At 38.2% G+C, this 21783-nt stretch overlaps 2 protein-coding genes across 2 annotated transcripts in view; both read right to left on the bottom strand.

The window, feature by feature from the left end:
* The window catches only part of tacc1 (transforming, acidic coiled-coil containing protein 1), a 54569-nt gene extending 47789 nt beyond the window's left edge, over nt 1-6780 (bottom strand). The window contains exon 1 of the mRNA XM_079803795.1: nt 6693-6780. The gene's annotated coding sequence lies outside the window, so the exon portion shown is untranslated. The remainder of the gene's footprint in view (nt 1-6692) is intronic.
* A 308-nt stretch (nt 6781-7088) lies between these two features.
* Nucleotides 7089-21476, bottom strand: ddhd2 (DDHD domain containing 2). Its single transcript, XM_079804177.1, has 17 exons — nt 21339-21476; nt 19663-19830; nt 19341-19537; nt 19176-19265; nt 18976-19090; nt 15219-15308; nt 14920-15061; nt 14619-14827; nt 14436-14500; nt 12826-12954; nt 12645-12731; nt 12309-12446; nt 9841-9996; nt 9655-9760; nt 9414-9554; nt 9177-9321; nt 7089-8404 (listed from the first exon to the last, which is right to left on the bottom strand). Exons 2-17 carry the CDS (start codon nt 19790-19792, stop codon nt 8329-8331), a joined length of 2016 nt encoding a protein of 671 aa, XP_079660303.1. The 5' UTR covers nt 19793-19830; nt 21339-21476; the 3' UTR covers nt 7089-8328.
* Between the last annotated feature and the right edge of the window lie 307 nt (nt 21477-21783).

Raw genomic sequence — 21783 nt, 5'->3', positions numbered from 1 at the left:
AGGCACACACGGAAGACAAGAACAAGTTGGATAAAGGCGTTATTTTGATTTTTCTTTGCGCACAAAAACTATTGTCGTCGCATCGTAAAATTATTGTAGTGCCACTGTGGTGAGATGGACTTTGTAACGACGTTTTAAGTGCCTTTTATGGGTCTTGTGAGTGTAAATGTACTAAATGCCAATGGAGGCCTATCTGAGGCCTATTTCTCAGCCATCAGCTTTCAACAAAAATATCTTCATTTGTGTTCCGAAGATGAACAGAGGTGTTACGGGTGTCGAACGACATGAGGGTGAGTAATTAATGACAGAATTTTCATTTTTGGGTGAACTAACCCTTTAAGTAGAGAGGGTTGGATAAAGGGGTTTGAGTGAGCAATTATCAGTATTTAACCTGGCAAAAAGATATTTATTCAATATTATCCACATTATATTTCACCTGCAGTAGCATTGAGAACTTTTGTAATGATACGTTTGGCCATCAACTTTTAAATGCATCATTATATTTAAACTGCAAACACATGAGGGGAGTCTCTGCATTAAAGACCCACGAATGGTAGATCCACGTGCTACTACATTTCTCTCCGATACTGTAGGAAATTAAATTGAATGTGGAGGATTTGAACTGTGACGATGATTGACAGGGCAGTTTAAACGGTGACGGGATGCATGTAACTAAGCGACAGAGTCCATTATAGATGACGAAGTAGTATGTCCCAAAGCTTACATACTCTTCTGCTACACACTAAAAAGTATGTACTTTTTCTTCACAAAAAGAGTACATACTTTTAGGTCGTAGTATAAGTAGGCGAATTGGGACTCAGCATGCCTCCTTGAATGAATCATCCGTTTGACTGAATCGTTTAAATGAATGACTCAATGACTCACTCATTAAGACGTTCACATGCTGCCACCTACTGGTGGTTTAGTTTATTTCTTATTTGTATACCGGTATTCAAACATATTTAAAAAAATCTCATTACATTATCTAATTAGTTGTATTTTTGTTTTGTGTGTGTAAATGGTTTAATTGGATTGGTACCAGCCCTATAGTGTCTTATTCTAATTGAATTTCGAGATCGAATTAAAAAATAAAATAAAATGAAAGCTGAAGCATAGCCTATATTTAATAAGATTATGGAAAAAAATGCCCTTTATAAAAGGTAAAAATATCCCAAATATGCCGATTTAAATATGTCTGATTGAACACTGATGAGACTATTGCTTCAGAATAAATTATATTTACAAAAAAATAAATAAAAAATAAACATCTGGACAAGCAAATTTTTCACTCGGACAAGTGAGTGACAGATTTACTGACAAGCACGTGAACCGGCTTAATGTCGAGCCCAGCTAAAACTACTGCGATATTGCATAAAAACAAGAATTGTTCATTTTGATTTCATTATGACTTTAAATGAATTTGGAAATTTTTTAGGTAAACAATTTTGGCTCTTAGTTTTCTCTCATGTCATATAATTACTTGGCCAGCTCATAATAAAGACCAAATCTCTCTGAATTAGGATGTGCATATATTGCCAGAAGCTTATAGAAAAGTGGCAAAGTTGATGGATTGAATGTTAATTGTTGTTACTTGAAGATTTTATAAAAAAGAAAAAAAAGAAAAGTGGTAATGACTAAATCTGGTAAAGACTGCCCTCTTGTGGTGGGGGTGAGCAAAGATTGTGTGATGCCAGACTGCAGAAAACCTCATTATAGAGAATCCTTCAAAGCACATATGACTGATGGACATGAAGCATACTTGGAAAGACAATTCCTGCAAATTGTAACCACATTAAGACACCCATTTTTTCTTCAGAAAATAAGAACCAAACAACCCTATAAAGCTGGAAAAAAAAAAAAATCAAAATTTAAGACAGCTGCCGTGTCTCATTTTAAAGCTGCAGGGGTCGCATTTGTCGTCATTGAGGCTGCCTCATTTCAGTATCGTAACCTTCACATTCCTAAGTCATACAACTATTTATGCTTCACTGGGAATAAGTCAAATTTATAATGATTACTTTTCTAAATTCAGACATCCTTGATGACGTGTGCGGTCCTCCAGAGGACGCAGCCTTCGAAATGAGACACTGCTAGCATGTGCTTACGTGTGTTTACATAGTTGCCATGCAACAAGCAGAACAAGAGTGCACGGAATATGAGAAATTCTCTTCAGTCGGGTCTCAGTGAATTGTATCTACACTCTTTTCAGAGGCACGGAACCATGAGTGATCTCAGGCTGCGAAACTTCCCATTGTTGACTCAATATGTTTCCACATCCTCCTTCCACAAGGGACGATTACATAGTCCACTGCACACTGTAGGGGTCCAGATCCAAGTATATGAACATGACAGATAGTGTTCCACTACTTATTCAGAAGACTAGAAGTTTCACCCTCCAGCAGGTCTTTAACTCAACTGATGGGCACAAGACTCCACATTTCCAAGCAATGAGTGTTTTAGGTGTGACCTCACCCTTCAGCCTCAAGACACTTGGAAATGCCAGAAAGAAAGAGAAAACCAAGCCAAGATGACGCAATCCACATGCAAAGGTCTTTTGAGACGAGTCACAGAATCATAAGCCAGGCATTTATCATTTTATATTTTTGTCAAATACAGATTTTCTTGATTCAGCGCCTCAGCATTGTGAAAAGATGCAGCCAACAGAGAGTCTTTACAAACGGGAGGGTGCCTGATTAAAGCTTTCCGAATGAGGGCAGTTTGGGGACTTGCGTGTCTTTCTTTGTGTGAGTCTAGAAAATGAATTGACCTTTGCTTCGGTGGATGAAGCAGAGACACAAATTACAGTACTGGCTTCAATGTAGAGGTCAGTTTTCTCATGCGGTTAACACATGTGACTGACCATGTAATGAGACAGTTCAGCTCTCCATTTCCTACTGCATAGCTCAAATAAAGTTTCCAGTCCTGATGATCAAAGATGATGCTGGTATTTACATATGTTTCCATGAATTGGTCAACCATGTGACTATGAAAGGAATGCAGGACTTTAACTACAGTAGGATTATAACATTTGTGCACTGATGTGTGTAAGTAGCAATAACTAGGTTTTTATATTTTGGTGAGGGGACCAAATGGTATACTTGTGAAAACAACAGCACCCTTTTTGGGAGACAACCGTGGCCAAGTTTGGATTAGATTCAAAAAAGGGTGACTTGAGTTTAGCCTAAAAGACATCCATGGGTTAAGAAAACAAATATGTTCCCATGGAAGTCTAGTAAATCATTGTATCATGATGTAAAATCTTCAGCCTAGAACAAAGTGACTATATGAGAAACAATGTGATAAGAATAGCGAATAAATTAACAACTGGGGACTAAATGAAGTGACTGAACCGGTGAAAACCCACCTGAATTTCCTTATCAGCAAAGAATAGGCTAACGTTACTGATTTAAAGTGAAATTAAACATCCCACTGATGTTTAATAGAATGTAATAAATATTAAGTCATCATTTACTTGCCTCCACCAGGACTGAGTTTGGACACCCATGGACTTTAAAACTCCTGTGTGATTTGCCATTCAATGTTCTACCTCGATTTCTGTGAAGTTTGACTCTTATCCCGCGAATCGATTCTTTACAACAGTTTGGTTTAATTAACTAGCTTTAAAACCTTTTCCGCGTTATGTCATTTTCTTCAAATGTTCTTGACTATGTCTGGCTTACTACGATCAGACATAAGTTACTTGACAGAGACAGAAAGGTTGACCGTTCAGTGCATTCACGGCGCCAGAATATTTTCTCTACCGGTGCTAAGGGGGGGCTAGACCAATATGTGGGGGTGCTAAGAAAATAATCAGTATTCATGACGTCATAGTTACTTCATAAAGAAATTGTCGTTTTCTTTTTTTAAATAAAAGCAGCTATGGTACACACCACATTCATCAGAAGTGTAGTTTAAAATTATATATGGTCAAAGAATAGGCATATTCAACAAAATAGATTTTTTATTTAGGTGACCACAAGACAACGACAAAAACCTTTTACATGCAAAGGTGACAAAATTTTGAAAAGAAGAAAAAATATATTGTCATTTTACTTATCTAGTAAATGCATCTTGATTTAAAAATGTTTAGATATTTAGATTAGGAAAAAAGACAAAAATACTAAGAAGAACATTTTTTGCAGTACGATTGCGTTTAGATGAATAGCCTATATAAGAAATGTAGGCTATTAAAAACAGAAAGACATATTGTTTCAGTCTTAAAGGCCGCGGAAACAGGCAAGTTTCGTTAAGCATGTCAATCCATTCCGAACATTCTTGGTTGGTTTGCTTCTTTATTGATTCAAGTAAAGATACAATTTAAACAAAACGAAATTCACTTTAAAAAAATGGCTTTCTGCATAACAAAACGTAATGAAGTCAAAATCATGTCTGATCCGCATGTCCCCCGACATATTGGGCATCTTAGTCTTATGATGTAGTGATCTTGCTCAAGCGTCAAGCTGTTCACTTTTTTAACATAGATGAAATAATATATTTTTTTTAATATAGTAGAGCCCTGCACGGGCCTCAAAACTAAGCCCTAGCCCGGCCCGTGTCCGACAGCTCATCAAAATGATCAGCCCGACTGGATCCCGTGTTTTTTTTTATCCTCCCTATTACACATTAGTTGCAGCCATTAAAATATTTCAGTTTTGTTATTAATGTCAAAGTAGTTATATTTCGTTTTGTTTCTTTATTAAGTTTATTTAGAAAAATATTTGAAGCATTTTGTTGCTTGTTAAATTAAAGTTTTTGTTATTTAAAGTGACGACCAAGCGGCCCTGGCCGATAGCGTTGGTTAACCCAACACTTTAGCCTCTCAAATCAACACTTGACTTCTCTTGCTTATAAAATCCATATAAACACTTAAAGCATCGTTTAAACGTTTAGCCTACTATCACCACCATCACAATAAAAATATTTTTTGACAAGATGAGGCAGGCAGATCGCAACGGCGCGCGCAAATGAAACGGGCTACACAATCTAAACAAATAATAAATAAAAAAAACATGGTTGTCTTGCCTACCTCTCCGTGAAATGAATATAAATCCGATCTTCAATTCCAGCGCTATATGCACATTTAACGGAGTTCATGTCAACGAAAGCAACAGATATGAGCATTTTATTCATCAGCTCATTTCAACATCAAAGACCGCATTATGGGAAAGAGCGACCTGAACACTGGTAAGAGCCTTTAGTCTCATTAGTTTTAATGAAGATGGTTGTGTTTTTGAACATCTCAGACTTGGCTTATTTTCAGTATCACTTGCGGCAGTTTGCGTGTTGGCTTGCTTTACTCATTTGTGGGCTCGTGTAGGCATAGCACCGTCCTCTAAACACTGCGCGAGTCAGTCTTGACAGTTGCGGACTCGCGATATCATGGTCTCATGTTGTTTCCACCAGCACAGCATATCTCATTGTTTCTTTTAATTCTTGAATGTCTAAAATATAAAATGAAGGAGAAGCCTAAAAAGGCCCGAAGCCCGGCCCGCGTTTGAGGTATGACGGGACAATTGGCCCGAAGCCCGGCCCTATAGGGGTGTAAAAAAGTCGGGACCGTCGGGCTTGGGCAGAAATGCAGGGCTCTATAATATAGGCTACTATTTAAACATAAATATGAAACTAAATAGGCTATACGTTTTCTTTAACCCTCTGGTCGACGAAAGCGGCGGCACGTTCTGATGGATTTTTTTCCTCATGACAGCGGGAAAAACTCACTTTAGCCTACTGCATAATTTTTGGCCATACTGTGCTTGAGACATAATTATAAATTATAGGCTAGATTGTCTACTTTTATTTGTATACATGCTCACAATAACGACAGTGGTCGTCAGTAAGTGCCATTAATGCGCATTGTATGTCACAAATCCTGCGGAGTCACTTCGTCGTCGTATTAACGGATTAGATTAGATTTACCGGTAGTTAGATTAAAGTGTGTACACAGTCCCGCCGCTGGCCGTTTTGATGCCCTAAGCGTGATCACTTAGAGTCATTTAGGTAGAGAGAGCATTTTCTTGTGGTGCCCTACGCATCGCGTGTGATGTATGGTGGGAGCGGCAGCACTGTGTGTATTTTCTGTAGCCTAATGGCCTTCGATAAGGGCATTTCTCTCTCTGACTCCTCTTTCTTTTCTCCTTTTGGACCCCATCAGAGACAGGGTTTCGGCCTGCACTCTGTATTCTTTATCAAAAAACGGTCCATTTGATTCTCAACTGCTTGGGGGGGCTAAACCGGGGCTATTCAAAATTCTGACGGGGCTTTAGCCCCCCCTAGCCCCGGTGTAGCGCCGTCACTGGTTCAGTGAGAAAGGAGTTGAACCGAGACCCGCTCGGTCCGATTCGTAAATAAATCGTTTTGTTAGCCGGTTCAACTGACTCATTGAAAAGATTCTATTTAAAAAAGCGAGGCGTTCAAATGCTGCAAAGCGAACGTTCTAAAAATTAATTGTTTAAACCTTCAATTTGATCTAATGAACTGTTATATGTACAAACATGGAACTGTGAGTATTTGTTCAAGAGAGCAAATCTGAAACTTCTGACAGCCGAGAACTATTCTGTCTCGAGAGCAGCGTGCGTAAACTCGAGCGCGCGTTCATGTTCGGCAGGGTTCAGGAGTTTTAATTCCCTCCATGCAGAGAGGAAAAAAATGAAACAATTCTGTAACGTTCTTGTGGAATAAGAGCGTTTCCTCACCTTTTTATGATGTTTGTTCAAAGGCTGGGCATCTTCATGCAAATTATTTTTCAAGTCTTAATGAATAGCCTAGTTTGAATAGTCTCAAGTAGCGGAACTTCTACATTTAAAGAGACGGACAAGTCTCGTAAATCCTGACGGCAGTAATGCTGTTGTGTTCATTGGCTGTGTGGAATTCTTGGCGGAGGATGCATGGGAGGGCAGTTCATGACTCTGTATGGAAAGGGGATGTTTTGTAATGTGTGGCGCACTATTCCAGACGGATAAATGGGAAATGAACGAACTTCCCGGTGGCTATGATCTAAATTCTGCCTTAAAGACACAGTGCTGGTATCTGAAGAATGTCTAATAACTAAATCGAATTTGAGATACATATACAGTCATCACAAAAAAATAAGTTGGGTTAGGTATTTAATAAATAATAACAACATTATGAATACACAATATTATGTAATCAACATTTAGAAAACACTAACCAAAGTTACATAGCAAAGTATACATTAGATCAGTGGTTCCCAACCACGTTCCTGGAGGACCCCCAACAGTGCACATTTTGCATGTCTCCTCAATCAAACACACCTGATTCAGGTCATCAGCTCATTAGTAGCTACTCCAAGACCTGATGTGGGTGTGTCAGACAAAGGACACATCCAAAATGTGCACTGTTGGGGGTCCTCCAGGAACGTGGTTGGGAACCACTGCATTAGATGAAAGTTTCTTTTACATTAGTGCTCAAAAAGGGTATTGTGTGGATCAAATGTCTCAAAGCCTGCCTTGAGAATACTGGAACAACATCTTAACAGGGCCGTAACCATCATAGACATTGAGGGGAACAAGCCCCCCCCCCCCTAATTAGAAATGGCCAAATTGTCCCCCCCAATATTTGAAATTCTTGCACTGCTCTGTATGTTGTTGTTAGGATGACAAAAAGGTTTATAAGTTACATTTTAGTCTGGTCTGCCTCAGGTCTAACAGCGCTCGTCAATGTCAGAATGATTGAGATGGCCAATCAAATCAAAGTAGGCGGGGTTTACGTTCTCTTTTGGCTTCACACACAGACGAGCGCGTCAATCATTGCGGAGAGAGACTATTCTTTCCGGTGAAATCACAAAACAAAATGCACACAAACGTGTCCCTGCTCTTAAAATACAATCATAGATGAACATCTTTGATTTTAATGAGGAAGAAGAAAAAAAAAAACAATATGAGGGCGGATTAGAACCCGGAACCTTTGACACAGTTTACACAAATTCAACCACCAGACCAAAAAGGAATTCAAATGTCAGCAGCGGATCTATGTATTTATTCACTAATGCGAAGAATTTCGGGACTAATAATATATTTGACGCAAATGAATGCAAATATTGTTTGCAAATAGTCCCAAAATAATTTTGTTCACGGTTCTGTTTCTTCATGCTTTATAAAAAAAAAAAATAATAATAATAATTGGTCCCCCCAATGTTCAAGACATGGTTACGGCCTTGGATCCTAATACCTGGCAACAGTTAAATTAGGATTCTAAATTCAAATTTCTTTATTATTTTATTGGCTGGTTAATATGTGTGGAGAGAATCGCCTCACTGTGGACTGGACTGGCATTAAAGGTTGTCAGTGCTATACCAATGGTATATAACATTTATAATTGAGCATATCTCACTGGAATATTTCCATAAATCTCTCTCAGAACCAGCAGAGCAGTATCTTCTGACTCCCTGCAAACAAAACAGGAAGAATTAATCATTTCATACACTGTAAACCCTAAAACTCAAAATAATTAATTGGTTTGAGTAGAGCCCTCAAATTAAACAAATTAGTTCAAACTAATGAACTTTTATGAGAATTTAAAACTTTTGTTTTCTTTTGAGTTCTCAAAACTGACATATTGGGAGTAATCTGAATTGTTTCATTGTTTTGAGAACTTGTTTTATTTTAATTTAGACTAACTTAAATTGAACTGAAACTGGGCTGGGATTTCTATTTCCCAGCATGCTTTGCCGTGACACTCAAAAGGGTAGATGGCAAAATAAAGTGTTATAGAGTTTCTGTTATGTTGTTGTTGTTGTTGTTTTTTTGTAGGGTTACCATCATGGTGACGAGTGGAGCATGAGCTTATTTGAGAACAGATATACAGATATATGTTAAATGTATTATATTTCTGTCCTCAAGTGATATGCTAATGCTATCAAAGCATTGTGTAACAAATTAGCAAGGTGGCATTTATTGAATTAGCTAGTTAAAGCTAGTCAAGTTTCCACTACTAAAAAATTGAGACTACATGATATTAAGTTAAATATATGAATAAGCTTACTCAAATATTTCAAGTTCAGAGCAATTCAAATTTATGATTACAAAATAAAAATCTGCAAGTTCTGCTTACTTAAACTTGAAATATCTTAACTTTTTGCCAACTTATTCGGGTTTACAGTGAAACATAGACAGATATGAATGATAAATACACAAGTATAATGAAATATTTTCTCTTACCAGTAGCACAGATGGCTCTGTATAGCAAACAGGTACTCATTGAAACTTTCAATTGGTGTCTCCTGAAGGACAAAGTCAATACGTCTCCCACGATTCAACATTCCCACCGTGGCGAAGTTTCCTTCCTCGTGCTCCATTGGTGACACTGCACCACAAATATTCAAATGTGAGATGGGACATTCGAAATCTGAGGTGGATTTGATAAATATCTGAAAAGTAAACGTTTCATTTCGATACCTTCTGCTTCATCAGTAGGGGTCACAGAACTGAGTCCACCCTCTGCGAGCGCTGGCGTTGGGACGTGAGCAATGCTCTGCCAAACCATTCGCAGGGATCCCAGTAAATCAGAACTGACTCGAGTCAACCCTTCTTTGAGTTCTGTATGCATCAAAAACATTTCATATAGTAAAATTTTGCCTCAGAGAAATTTTGGAATATAAAAACTATGGATTTCGTTCCATAAAGTGATGTGAAATACCGAGGTGCATCCTCTTTCTGCCTTTATGATGGGGTATCAACATTGGAGGCAGGTCCACGTCTTGAGGCACAAGCATGGGCTCGATCCGATACGCCACTGGGTCAAACTGCAGAGATTACAAGGTTTAAGAACATCGCTCTAAGGAAGTTATATGGTTCTCAGTCAGTGTTTTGGAGCATGTCTTACTGGATGGAAGATGTTGTAGAAACTCTTGCAAGTAGGGAAGCTGTAGTTAGGATCAATCCTCTTCAGACCTCTGACAATTAAAAACATTCCTATGGGCGAACCAACAGCAAAGAAAGCCTGAGGATGAAAGGCTAACTGAGGATAATCAATGGATACCTGCAGAATAAAGAACAAGTTATTTGGCAACTGTAACTTAATCAGTGAAATACTGTTTTTAAGTGAAAATTTTAAAGATGTTTCTGATGTTCAAGATCTTTCTGTTTTCATTTACTCACCCTCAAGTCATCCTAGGTGTATATGACACTCTTCTTTCAGACGAATACAATCTGAGTTTATTAAAAAAATGTCCTGGCTCTTCCAAGCTTTATAATGGAAGTAAATGGCTGTTTCTGTTTTGAAGTCTGATGTGTTTGTGTAAAAAAATATACACATTTAAAACTTTACAAACTGTAATCTCTAACTTTCCGCTAACTGTTGTACGCACGTTCATGAGAGACTGGCGTTCAAGCTTATGACATAGGACGCAGGCGTAGGGGAAGTTCAGGTGACGAATGAGGAAGTGCAGAGGATAGAGCAAAACAAAACTTGGTTCTCGCGAGAACTAGCATATTCTCCCCACATAGTCCTTTGTCATATGCTGGAACGCCAGTGTGGCGAGGTTGGCGAGGGACATGGGAGGAGCGAGCGGAACCGGTGGGTGATTGAGAATGAGCACCACCTGCGAGTCACACTGGTCTCGAGTCTCTCAGCGGGCTGAGGACCGAGCGGCAGTGTGTCAGGGAACCGGACCAAGACTTTTTCCCCCCTCTCTTCACTCTCTCGTCCGGTCGCTCTGGTGTCTCCGTCTCCCGTTCTCTTGTCTCGCCGGCCCGTATCCCCGGACGCAGAGTTTGGGTAGGCGTAGTCGCGGGGTACTCCCCGGCCTACGAGGGGTGTTGGGGGTATGTGGCTAGGGACATGGAAAGAGCGAGCGAGACCTGTGAGTCACACCGGTCTCGAGTCCTCTCATGAGGGAGCCTGGAGACACATAAGAAGGGGCGACATCATTGGAGGACGAGAGAGGGCCATGCCTGGAATTTTATGTTGTGTTTTGTTTATGTTTGTTTTGTACGTAGACGGCAGTCGTCCGTGAGGGGCTGCCATTGATTATTTTCATTTTGTGTTTATTATTTGATTAAAGTTGTTAAACGTTCGCCGGTTCCCGCTTCCTTTCTTCTCACACGAACAAACATTACTACATTGGTGCCGAAACCCGGGAGGAAGGAGAGACATGCTGTCGGAGAGCCCTTGCTGCTGAGGGGGATCACGGTGCTGAGGAGTTCAGGCAGCGCGGAAGAGAGAAGACCGCGAGTGGCTGCCCGAGGTGGTGGTGCTGGAACGAGTGAAGAGAGATCCGGTGGGACGGAGAGCTCGCTGCCGTGCCCCTGGGTCGAGGTGGGGTGGCTGCCGTCCTAGAGGGAGCGGAGGAGATGCCGGTGTTCACCGTGGGCAGGAGCCTGCTGCCGTCCGCCACGTTGGGGAGGAACAGGGAGCGCGGGACTTGCTGCCGGCTGCCCTCGACAGGAGGAGCCACTGCCGGCAGCCAGGGGGCAGAGGAGGATCGAGCCGTCCACCGAGCATCCAGTACCATCGCATGGCACCGCGAGGAAGAGCCTCTCAGCGGGCTGAGGACTGAGCGGCAGTGTGTCAGGGAACCGGACCAAGATTTTTTTTCCCCCTCTCTTCACTCTCTCGTCCGTTCGCTCTGGGGTCTCCGTCTCCCGTTCTCTTGTCTCGCCGGCCCGTATCCCCGGACGCAGAGTTTGGGCTCCCCGAGGAGGGGAGTAGGCGATTCGCAGGGTACTCCCTGGCCTACGAAGGGCGTTGGGGGTATGTGGCGAGGGACATGGGAGGAGCAAGCGGGACCAGTGGGTGATAGAGAATGAGAACAACCTGCAAGTCACACCGGTCTCGAGTCCTCTCATGAGGGAGCCCGGAGACACATAAGGAGGGGTGACATCAGTGGAGGACGAGAGAGGGCCAGGCCTTGAATTTTATGTTGTGTTTTGTTTAAGTTTGTTTTGTACGTAGGCAGCAGTCGTCCGTGAGGGGCTGCCGCCAATTATTTTCATTTTGTGTTTATTATTTGATTAAAGTCGTTAAACGTTCGCCGGTTCCCGCCTCCTTCTTCCCACACGAACAAACATTACTACAGCCAGTTGTAATTTCCGAAGTTAGAGATTACAGTTTGTAAAGTTTTAAATATGGATATTTTTCTTACACAAACGCATCGCTTCGCTTCAAAAGGCCTTTATTAACTCCAATTGTATTCGTCTGAAAGAAGAATGTCATATACACAGCATATCAGAGTCATGTCATATACATAATGATGCTGAAAATTCAGCTTTACCATCACAGGAATAAAGTTAAATATATTTAAACTAAATTAAAATAGAAAACATTATTTTCTCCTTTTTCTAAATACTTACTTGTCCAATGCCAACATCAAAATGCTGATAATCAACTGCACTTGTGGTGGGGGTTTGATGTTCATGAGCATTTCTCATTCCTAGACTTGGGGAGTATGTCTCATTTTGGGCTGCATGTCCACTTCCGATTCTGGAGTGCTGTTGGATATTCAAGAAGTAGTTGCAATAAAGTATGAAACAAGCATTCCGATCTAAAACAATGGACTCTTATCGTCTTCCTTTCCATTTCTGGGTGTGGAGAGGAAGCTTCACACAATTAAGCTACATTGCAAACCTTTCCACTTCTGCCATGAGACATCGAGCTCTTACAACGCTAGAAGGAATTTCAGGAATTACCTTCCATTTCTTGACACAGCTCATCAATTTCTTGCGAGGACCAAGGGGTATTCCGATGTCTTTTAGGTCCTTCTCTGAGCAGAGCATCTGAAACGGTGTAATTGGAATAAGAAAGGTGAAATGAAGAATTGAAGTGTTGCGTTTTTAAGATGCGTATTATGTTTCAGGACAGAAAACTAACCAAAGACTCCATATCCACTTGTTCTCTCTGCAGTATATTGAGGTGTTCTTCCAATCCATGGCTCTTCAGCAACTCCTCCAGACTCTCATACGAACTGCAACCTGTGTCAACATGAGGGTCCTTGTGGAGCTGTGCAGAGCACAAAGACATCAATTGATAACTTATATACTTTGCAATCTATAAAAGCAATAGACCTTATGTAGCCCAGCCCCGTTCTGTCTTCCGGTTTGTATTTCCAAGGTAAAATCTTATGGATTGATGAATAAGCCCGCTCATTTTAAAATCTTCCTGGTCTACTGACATTTATTATGACATCAGCTTTAAACATTACAATGCTCGTGATAACTTTCATTAACTCTACAATAAGTAAATCCACTTCATCAGTTAATAACTTTTCAACAGCGCTGCCATAGCAATATACAGAGCTATTGCAAAAACGAAAGACAAAATTCGAAAGATCGCTTGTTTCTCTGGTGCAAAAGGTCTATAAATAAAGGCACAGTAATGTTCAAAAGCCAAAACATAAGACAGTACATTTTTAGGAACAAAATGATGGTTAGATTTAGTTTTTTTTTTTGTTTCATAGCAAAAAACTTATTGCATAAAAAAAAAAGATATATATATTTAAAAAAAAAAGAATAAATAAATATATAATTTAATATTTTATATTCATAATTAACTTTTAAGGAAGTTTAAATTTTTTTTAAATTTATTAGATGAATAATGCAGAGACATGCTGGAATAATCTTTTTTATTTACAGATAAATACTAGTAATCTAACAACAATAATTACTTAATTTTAATTAGTCACATGTTAAATTCACCATTAATGTACAGTACAGTGTACTGTAGTATTTTACTGTAGACAATAACCATTAAAATTGATACATTAAATGTGTATTACTAAATAATTTTATAGAAATATTTTAAGGAAGTTTTAATTTTTTTTTTAATTTATTAGATGAATAATGCAGAGACATGCTGGAATAATCTTTTTTATTTACAGATAAATACTAGTAATCTAACAACAATAATTACTTAATTTTAATTAGTCACATGTTAAATTCACCATTAATGTACAGTACAGTGTACTGTAGTATTTTACTGTAGACAATAACCATTAAAATTGATACATTAAATATGTATTACTAAATAATTTTATAGAAATATTAATGACAAAAGCTTAGCGTAGTGCTGTTAGTGATTAGTTGTGATTAATCACATCTAACAAAAGTTTGTACACACACACACACACACACACACACTTATGTTAGATGCGATTTGACTGCACTAATATTATGATAAACCAGCGTTATGTAACATTATTTATATCCTATTATTAGCATGTATTAATATTAATATTTCCATTTTTTATTTTATTTTATTAATTTTATCATATGCATATGTCATTTTTGTAATATTTCTATATAGCTGTAATTTAGTTTTAGTTGAATAATTTAAGTACTTCATTATTTATAAATAAAGTAATTCAGTATTTTATTTCAGTGAGTTGGCATGGGAACATATCTAATTTTAATTTTTTTTTAAATATATTTAATTACAAAAAATAATTCCTAGTTTCAGTTAACAATAGCAACACTGGTGCAAACCTCATGATCTGTGGCATCTGCACCTGTCTCTTGATTGGTCAGGAGATCAAACAGAATCAAGGAGCCTGTATAAAGCAAGACACAATATTGGAAAAACTTTACACATGAAACATTTGTACTGTCCCTAAGTATTGGTTAGTATTATATCACCAAACCAATGTTCTGAAAAGCACAGTTATGTACCGAGGCTGTGTCCAACCAGGGAAACGTGTCCTGTGAAGTGTGGATTCCTCTGAAGGAAGAGGCTGTGGAGACGGTTGATCTCAGATGCCACTGTGTCCACGATAGTCTGGCAGTATGTGGCGCTATTGTAGAAGAAAAGGTCCAGCACGGTGTCGTTGCTGAACTGACGCAGACGGCTAATGCTAGGCAGAGTGATTCTCTCAATGTCTCTATTAAAAATAGAAATAAAACAATAAAAGCGTTTGTGTTGGTTTACTCCAGACACACAAAAAAATGATCAAGACAATTAGAGTTGTCTTACTTATCAACTCCTATTGTTTCTCCATGTAAGACTTTGTGCCAGTTGACTGGAAGATACTCAACCCTTCCAATGATGCACGATACCTCACTCTGCCTGAAGTGGCTGTTTATGAGGCCATTGGAGGCATTTCGAAATTCATTAACTGCAGCAGGGAATGGAGGAAAAAAAAAAAGTCAGAATGCTTAAAAAAAAAATGGTACAATAATATGGAGTGTATAAACGTGGTTTGTGAACTGCTTGATAGTTGCTGAACTCCAACAAGAAATGCTCATTCTTAGTTTTAGATGATAAAGGCTCACCACATTGGACAATGCCACGAAGACGTATGTCACAGGCCGGACCGATACCGTGAACCATGAACACCAGGTGGTCTACTATCTCTGGTTCTCCTACAGAAACACAGCAAGAAGTTATATCAAAAGATATTGTTCACAAACAAACATTACAAACCACTAACCCTAAGCCATGCTTGAGATTTAACTAAATCTACTAGATGTAGCCTAGCCTGAGGTTTCTTTCTGTCTACTGCCTACATAGAGTAGGAAGCTATCTTCTGAGGCAGCATCCCAATTAAAGTGAACAGCAGAGACTTAATTCACAACTAACAGAAATGAGATTGATGTAAGCATGCTGCTAAGCTAACAATGTGATATAACAATGTGATATTTATGCTGCATTCACGCCATGTCCTAATCACCATCATTTCGAGATGACAACACACAATGTTCTACTCATAGCTGTTCACATCTTTGAACTTTGAATTATGCTTTTCTATGGTAACACTATCAATGGCAAAAATAATCTCCAGCAGTCACGTGATACATTAGTCATGTGGTACAAGTCGGAGCTTTCTAAAAATTCTGAGTTTATTTAAGTTGTACTTACTAGTACTACGAGGACATGTCAGAATCTTAGGGTAGCAATTGCTAGTAAACTAGCAAGCTAGTAAATTGGTAGTAAACGCACCTTTTAACATGCAAAAACTACACAGCTCGCACAAATATTAGGTGAAATTGTCCAGAGTTTGATGTTAGCATGTTTCTAAGCTAACAGTGTGATTCTTTTATACACATTAAACTACACAGCTCACACAAATATTAGGCGAAATAGTCCAGTGTTTGATGTTAGCATAGCATGTTTCTAAGCTAACAGTATGACACTTTAATAAACTACACCATTCACACAGATATTAAGTGAAATAGTTCACTTAGTTTGATGTTAACATGTTTCTAAGCTAACAGATTCTTTAATACATATAAAACTACACCGCTCACACAAATATTAGGTGAAATAGTCCAGAGTTTGAGCATAGCATGTTTCTAAACGAACAGTAGCCTATGACACTTTAATAAACTACACAGCTCACACAAATATTGGGTGAAATTGTCCAGAGTTTGATGTTAGCATAGCATGTTTCTAAACTAACAGTATGACACTGTAATACACTACACAGCCCAAACAAATATTAGGTGAAATAGTCCAGAGTTTGATGTTAGCATAGCATGTTTCTAAACGAACAGTAGCCTGTGACACTTTAATAAACTACACAGCTCACACAAATATTGGGTGAAATAGTCAAGAGTTTGATGTTAGCATAGCATGTTTCTAAACGAACAGTAGCCTATGACACTTTAATAAACTACACAGCTCACACAAATATTAGGTGAAATAGTCCAAAGTTTGATGTTAGCATAGCATGTTTCTAAACGAACAGTAGCCTATGACACTTTAATAAACTACACAGCTCACACAAATATTGGGTGAAATAGTCCAGAATTTGATGTTAGCATAGCATGTTTCTAAACGAACAGTAGCCTATGACACTTTAATAAACTACACAGCTCACACAAATATTAGGTGAAATAGTCCAAAGTTTGATGTTAGCATAGCATGTTTCTAAACGAACAGTAGCCTATGACACTTTAATAAACTACACAGCTCACACAAATATTGGGTGAAATAGTCCAGAGTTTGATGTTAGCATAGCATGTTTCTAAACGAACAGTATGACACTTTAATAAACTACACAGCTCAAACAAATATTAGGTGAAATAGTCCAGAGTTTGATGTTAGCATAGCATGTTTTTAAATGAACAGTAGCCTATGACACTTTAATAAACTACACAGCTCACACAAATACAGGGTTTTTCCTACATTGAAATTTTTTGGGCGGCCGCCAAAACTAATTTTTGTCCCGCCAAAGCTTTATTTGATGAGTTATTGTGATTTATGAATGATGAAGAATAGATGCTGCGCTTGTAACTGAGTGACAGAGAACGATCAGAGCTCCTCCCCCGCTCGCACGCTCTCTGTCTTCAAAATAATCATTCTTAGCTTTCTAATATTTCACATATTACGTTAATCAAGATCAAAAGGTCGGAAGACCGAATCCATGTTGCACGTGGCGCTATCAGACGATGTTTTCCTTTAATTACCGCTGGGTGTGAAATGCGCTCAAAAAACATTGACTGATTCTCTGACCAGCTGACATAAACCATACTTTCAATAAACGGGAAACAAATCCTATCCGGTTATGAAGTGTTTTCTGTGTGTTGACAAATCTTTCGCGATGTTCTAACAGACGGGATTCGCACACAAAGCGTCTGCTAATGTCCGATTCGCCATAATGACTCCTTTGAACCGAATCATTTTAACGACCGGTTAGAACAACTGATCTGTCCAACACTGAACTCACGAATCAGTTTAAATTTACTCAGAACAATCTGAAATGAGAACACAAGTGTGCTGACCCAATTTAGCAAGAGTGGGTGTAAGAGTTAGTTTTAATTATCCACAGTCTTTCAGCTTATTTATGTTCATAATGTGTAGTAAAATACATAGCCTATAAATCACTTAGTTTAGACTGGAGTGAGGTGAAACCAGACCAAAGTTATTAGCTAGCTGATAATTTTATGAAATTGTATATGGCAGACAATTAGGCTATTTGTTCATTTTTGTAATACTACTTTTTAATATTGATATGATTATATACCAAAACAATTATCAGTAAATAGTGTAAAAATGAGGAACAAAAACAAACATCAAGGTATCCCACATGAAAAAATACTATAGTATATTATAGTATATTATAGTAAAATTACTATAGTGTTTTTGAACCATACTATAGTAAAGATACTACAGTAAATTGTAGTATATTGTAGTATATTATAGTATTTACTACACTTTGTTAATTTACTGTAGTATATTTACTATAGTACGGTTCAAAAACACTATAGTATTTACTAGAGTAATTTTACTATAATATACTATAGTATTTTTTCATGTGGGATCAAAATAAGATAAGCAAAAGTTACAAACTTTCTTTGAATTTATTTAAAATGTATTGTCAGTATTGCGCTTGCAGATAACGTGGGTAGGGTACTTTTTTAATGTGCGTGCGTGCGTGTGTATGGATGACCATGTCTGTCAGCCACCACCGAAGACCATTTTTGACCCAGGAAAAACCCTGAAATATTAGGTGAAATAGTCCAGAGTTTGATGTTAGAAGGTTGCTGAGCTAACAGTGTGATACTATAATACACATAAAAATACACAGCTCACACAAAGATTCGGTGAAATAGTTTAGAGTTTAAATGTTAGAAGGTTGCTGAGCTAACAATAGTTGTGTCCCAAAATGACACACAATGCAGGTGCTATGCACTCTATCGTCTAGTGTATAAATGTTAAGGTTATATTTTCATCAACCATTGAAGTCAAATATCCCCTCTACCTTCCTCTACATTAGGAAAGCTGCAGCAGTTGAGTTCATGAAGTGTCCAGCATTCCATAGCACACAAATGTTGGACAAATTGTCAATTTTGAATTAAGCTGAACTGTTTTATTTATCTTTTCAGTATTGAATAAAATAAGTATATTTGTTGTCTACATTTCTCTCTACATACTCGCCATCTTGCATGAGCGGTCACAGAACTGTACCGCTCAATAGAACTGTCTATTAGGTTTTATACCTTTTGGAAGTGCATTAGTGTCAGAAACGAGTAACTAGGAACTCCCTTGGATTTTAAATAGTTTAAAGTTTTAGGGAGCTGCACTTACCCTCTGGTATCTCTACTGGAATATTCTCAATTCCTCTCTTTAGAGTCATGGGTTGAGTTCGTTCAGACGGAGAAGGAGGAAAGTCCTTGCAGCTGCTGGGATACTGTGTCATGAGCTGAGGTAAAGCAGTGAGAGAGACACAATGTAACTTGTGGACAGAAAAGTGTCAATTTTCCATTAGCTTAACATTTAAATAATACCTTTGGATTGTGAAGGATCACAGTTTCTCCAGATGGGAGCTCCAAATTCGTCTTCCATTCGTCCAGCGTAACTGCAATCATATAGGCATCCTGTTTTTGAATAAAGAAATATTATTAAGTAAGTATTAAAAAATTTAATTATTCTAGAAAATCTGTGCATCTCACCTCTAGGAAATCACTTAGTTCCTCGCTGTAGGGAGTGTAGTTCACGTCTTTGCTGCCTTTGTGGAACCAGGAGCATCGTCGGACCTCGGTGGGCTTCTGTTCCCAATACACGGAGTAACGCTTCCTTTCACGTAGCCTGACGTCATACCGTCTTCCATCTGTAGCCACTACCACTTCATCCTTTTCACTTTTCCCCACTGCTAACAAAGCAGATTTCATGGTTATCATTCGAAAGATACATACTTGTGCTAATAAACTAACTATACTTTTAGCAATTGCAACCAATAGGTTTTAAAGTATCCAGAAAGAGACAATGGATGACCTCGACTGTAAGCATCCTCCAGACGCTGGGAGTCTTCTCTGCTGAAGGGCTGCCAGGAGTCCTTGGAGTCCACCAGCTGGTTGAAGAACCAGTGGTACTGGACGGGTTTATACGGCTCAGCAACATTCATGCTGAGAAGAGCAGAGACGCCACACCAAGACCAACGGACTGCAAATATAATGTTGCCATGTTTTTTAGCAATACACTAATGGTTTCTGTTATCTCATTTGTACACAAACACACAGGTTTCCATGTTTTATGGGGACTTCCCATTGATGTAAGGCCTTTTATACTGTACAAACTGTATAATCCATCCCCTAACCCTAAACCTACCCATCATTTTTAGATTGTCAAAACACTTCATTTAGTATGATTTGTAAGCTATTTTCCTCATGGGGACAAAAAAAAATTCCCCATATGGTCAAAATGTACTATACTTGTAGGGACATTTTGTCCCCATAACGTAGGGAACACCAGGTACACGCACACATAGACACTCCATAGAAATTATGGTTTTTATACTGTACAAACTGTATATTCTATCCCCTTACACTAAGCCTAACCTTACCCATCACAGAAAACTATCTGCATTTTTACATTTTTCAAAAAATAAATAAATATTAATAACAATTCTGTATGATTTATAATCTTGTTTCCTCATGGGGACCTCAATTTAGGTACCCACAGTGACACGAGTCCCCAAGAGTCAGTGTGCATTCAGGTTGAAGTCCCCACTGGGATAGAAAAACATGTACACACACACACACAGGACAAAATAATCTGCTAAATGAATAAATGTTGACACATAAAAACAAGAGAATATTTTTCTATATTTCAAATCGCTTCAGTTTTTTTAATTAATGGAAATTATGCCAAGCTACTTTTACACATTTTTTGGGATTTATAATATCCAGCCTGTTACACCACCAACATATTTTGGATTTGAAACTCCACATTGGATAACGTTTTGACGTTTTTTTAATTCTTTGTTTTTAAAGAATAGCTACACAAAAAAATGTCATTGTCAATATATTTATAACGTAATCAAATAACATAAAATATTGTCCATGTACGATCGGGAACAAAAACATAAAGCACAATACGACTCTTGACATTACTCAAACGTCAAGTAGCGGTTACGTCATCACTTTGGTGCCAGCTATCTATTACGTAATTTTGGAAGATGGCAGCAAAACAAATGACAAACAGAAGTCAAATTATCAGTTGGTCCACTGGCAATAGAAATATGTGTTGTGAACAATACAAAATAACCAAACTAAAGTGATTTTAATTTAATATACTGACATTGGAGCCTGTTTGCGGTTTTGTTGGGTGTAATTGTTCTGCAAAAGTAGGACACGACATGAGTGACCGAGGACAATGAAACATAAACAAACTGCATTTTATGTGATCGTGCCAGCTTAAGTATACACGACTAGATCTAGAACATAAATGACGATTCGATATATTGAAAAAATACATAGAAAAAGACAAACATCTGACTATCACAAGGACAACTGATTCAGAAGGCACCTAATACGCCTGTTTTAATAAATACATTTTAAAACACGATGTCAGGTCATACTGATCGTAAGTATTATGAACATTTATCATCTGATACAACCAATGAAGATAAATAGAGGGGAAACCATAATAAAGCATCTCAATATACTCACCGGCTGCTTGTAAGGATGCCCGCTTAGGACAAAATTGACTCCTGACAGAGAGAGAGCAAACTTCACACTGTTAATCCCTTTGGTGGTCAAGTCCGAAGTAAATGTATACCAGGAGCTGAAACCTTATAAGTGTTCTCTGAGGCTAAAGGTCGACTGATAGGGGGCATTTTGAAATAATCAATCAACCACAGCAACAGCAACATTTCCACATGGTGAGATGGGTTACGATGAGTCAATGAATCTGACATTATGATGCTCATAATCACATGCATAGTTACCTCAGAATAACAAACGATGCATTGATATTCTTTAGTTTTCAGTTTCTTGCATAAGATGTGTGTCCTTTAGAATTTATATTTAGAAAGACCACATTGGCGAATTAATTTCTATTTCAATTGAACTGTTTCTTTAAATATTTTAACTATAACTGACTGACAAGAACATT

Source organism: Gobio gobio (genome assembly GCF_949357685.1).
Source record: "Gobio gobio genome assembly, chromosome: 22".
NCBI lineage: Eukaryota > Metazoa > Chordata > Actinopteri > Cypriniformes > Gobionidae > Gobio > Gobio gobio.
The sequence above is the reverse complement of the archived record's forward strand: the minus strand, read 5'-3'. Positions and strand labels throughout refer to the sequence as shown.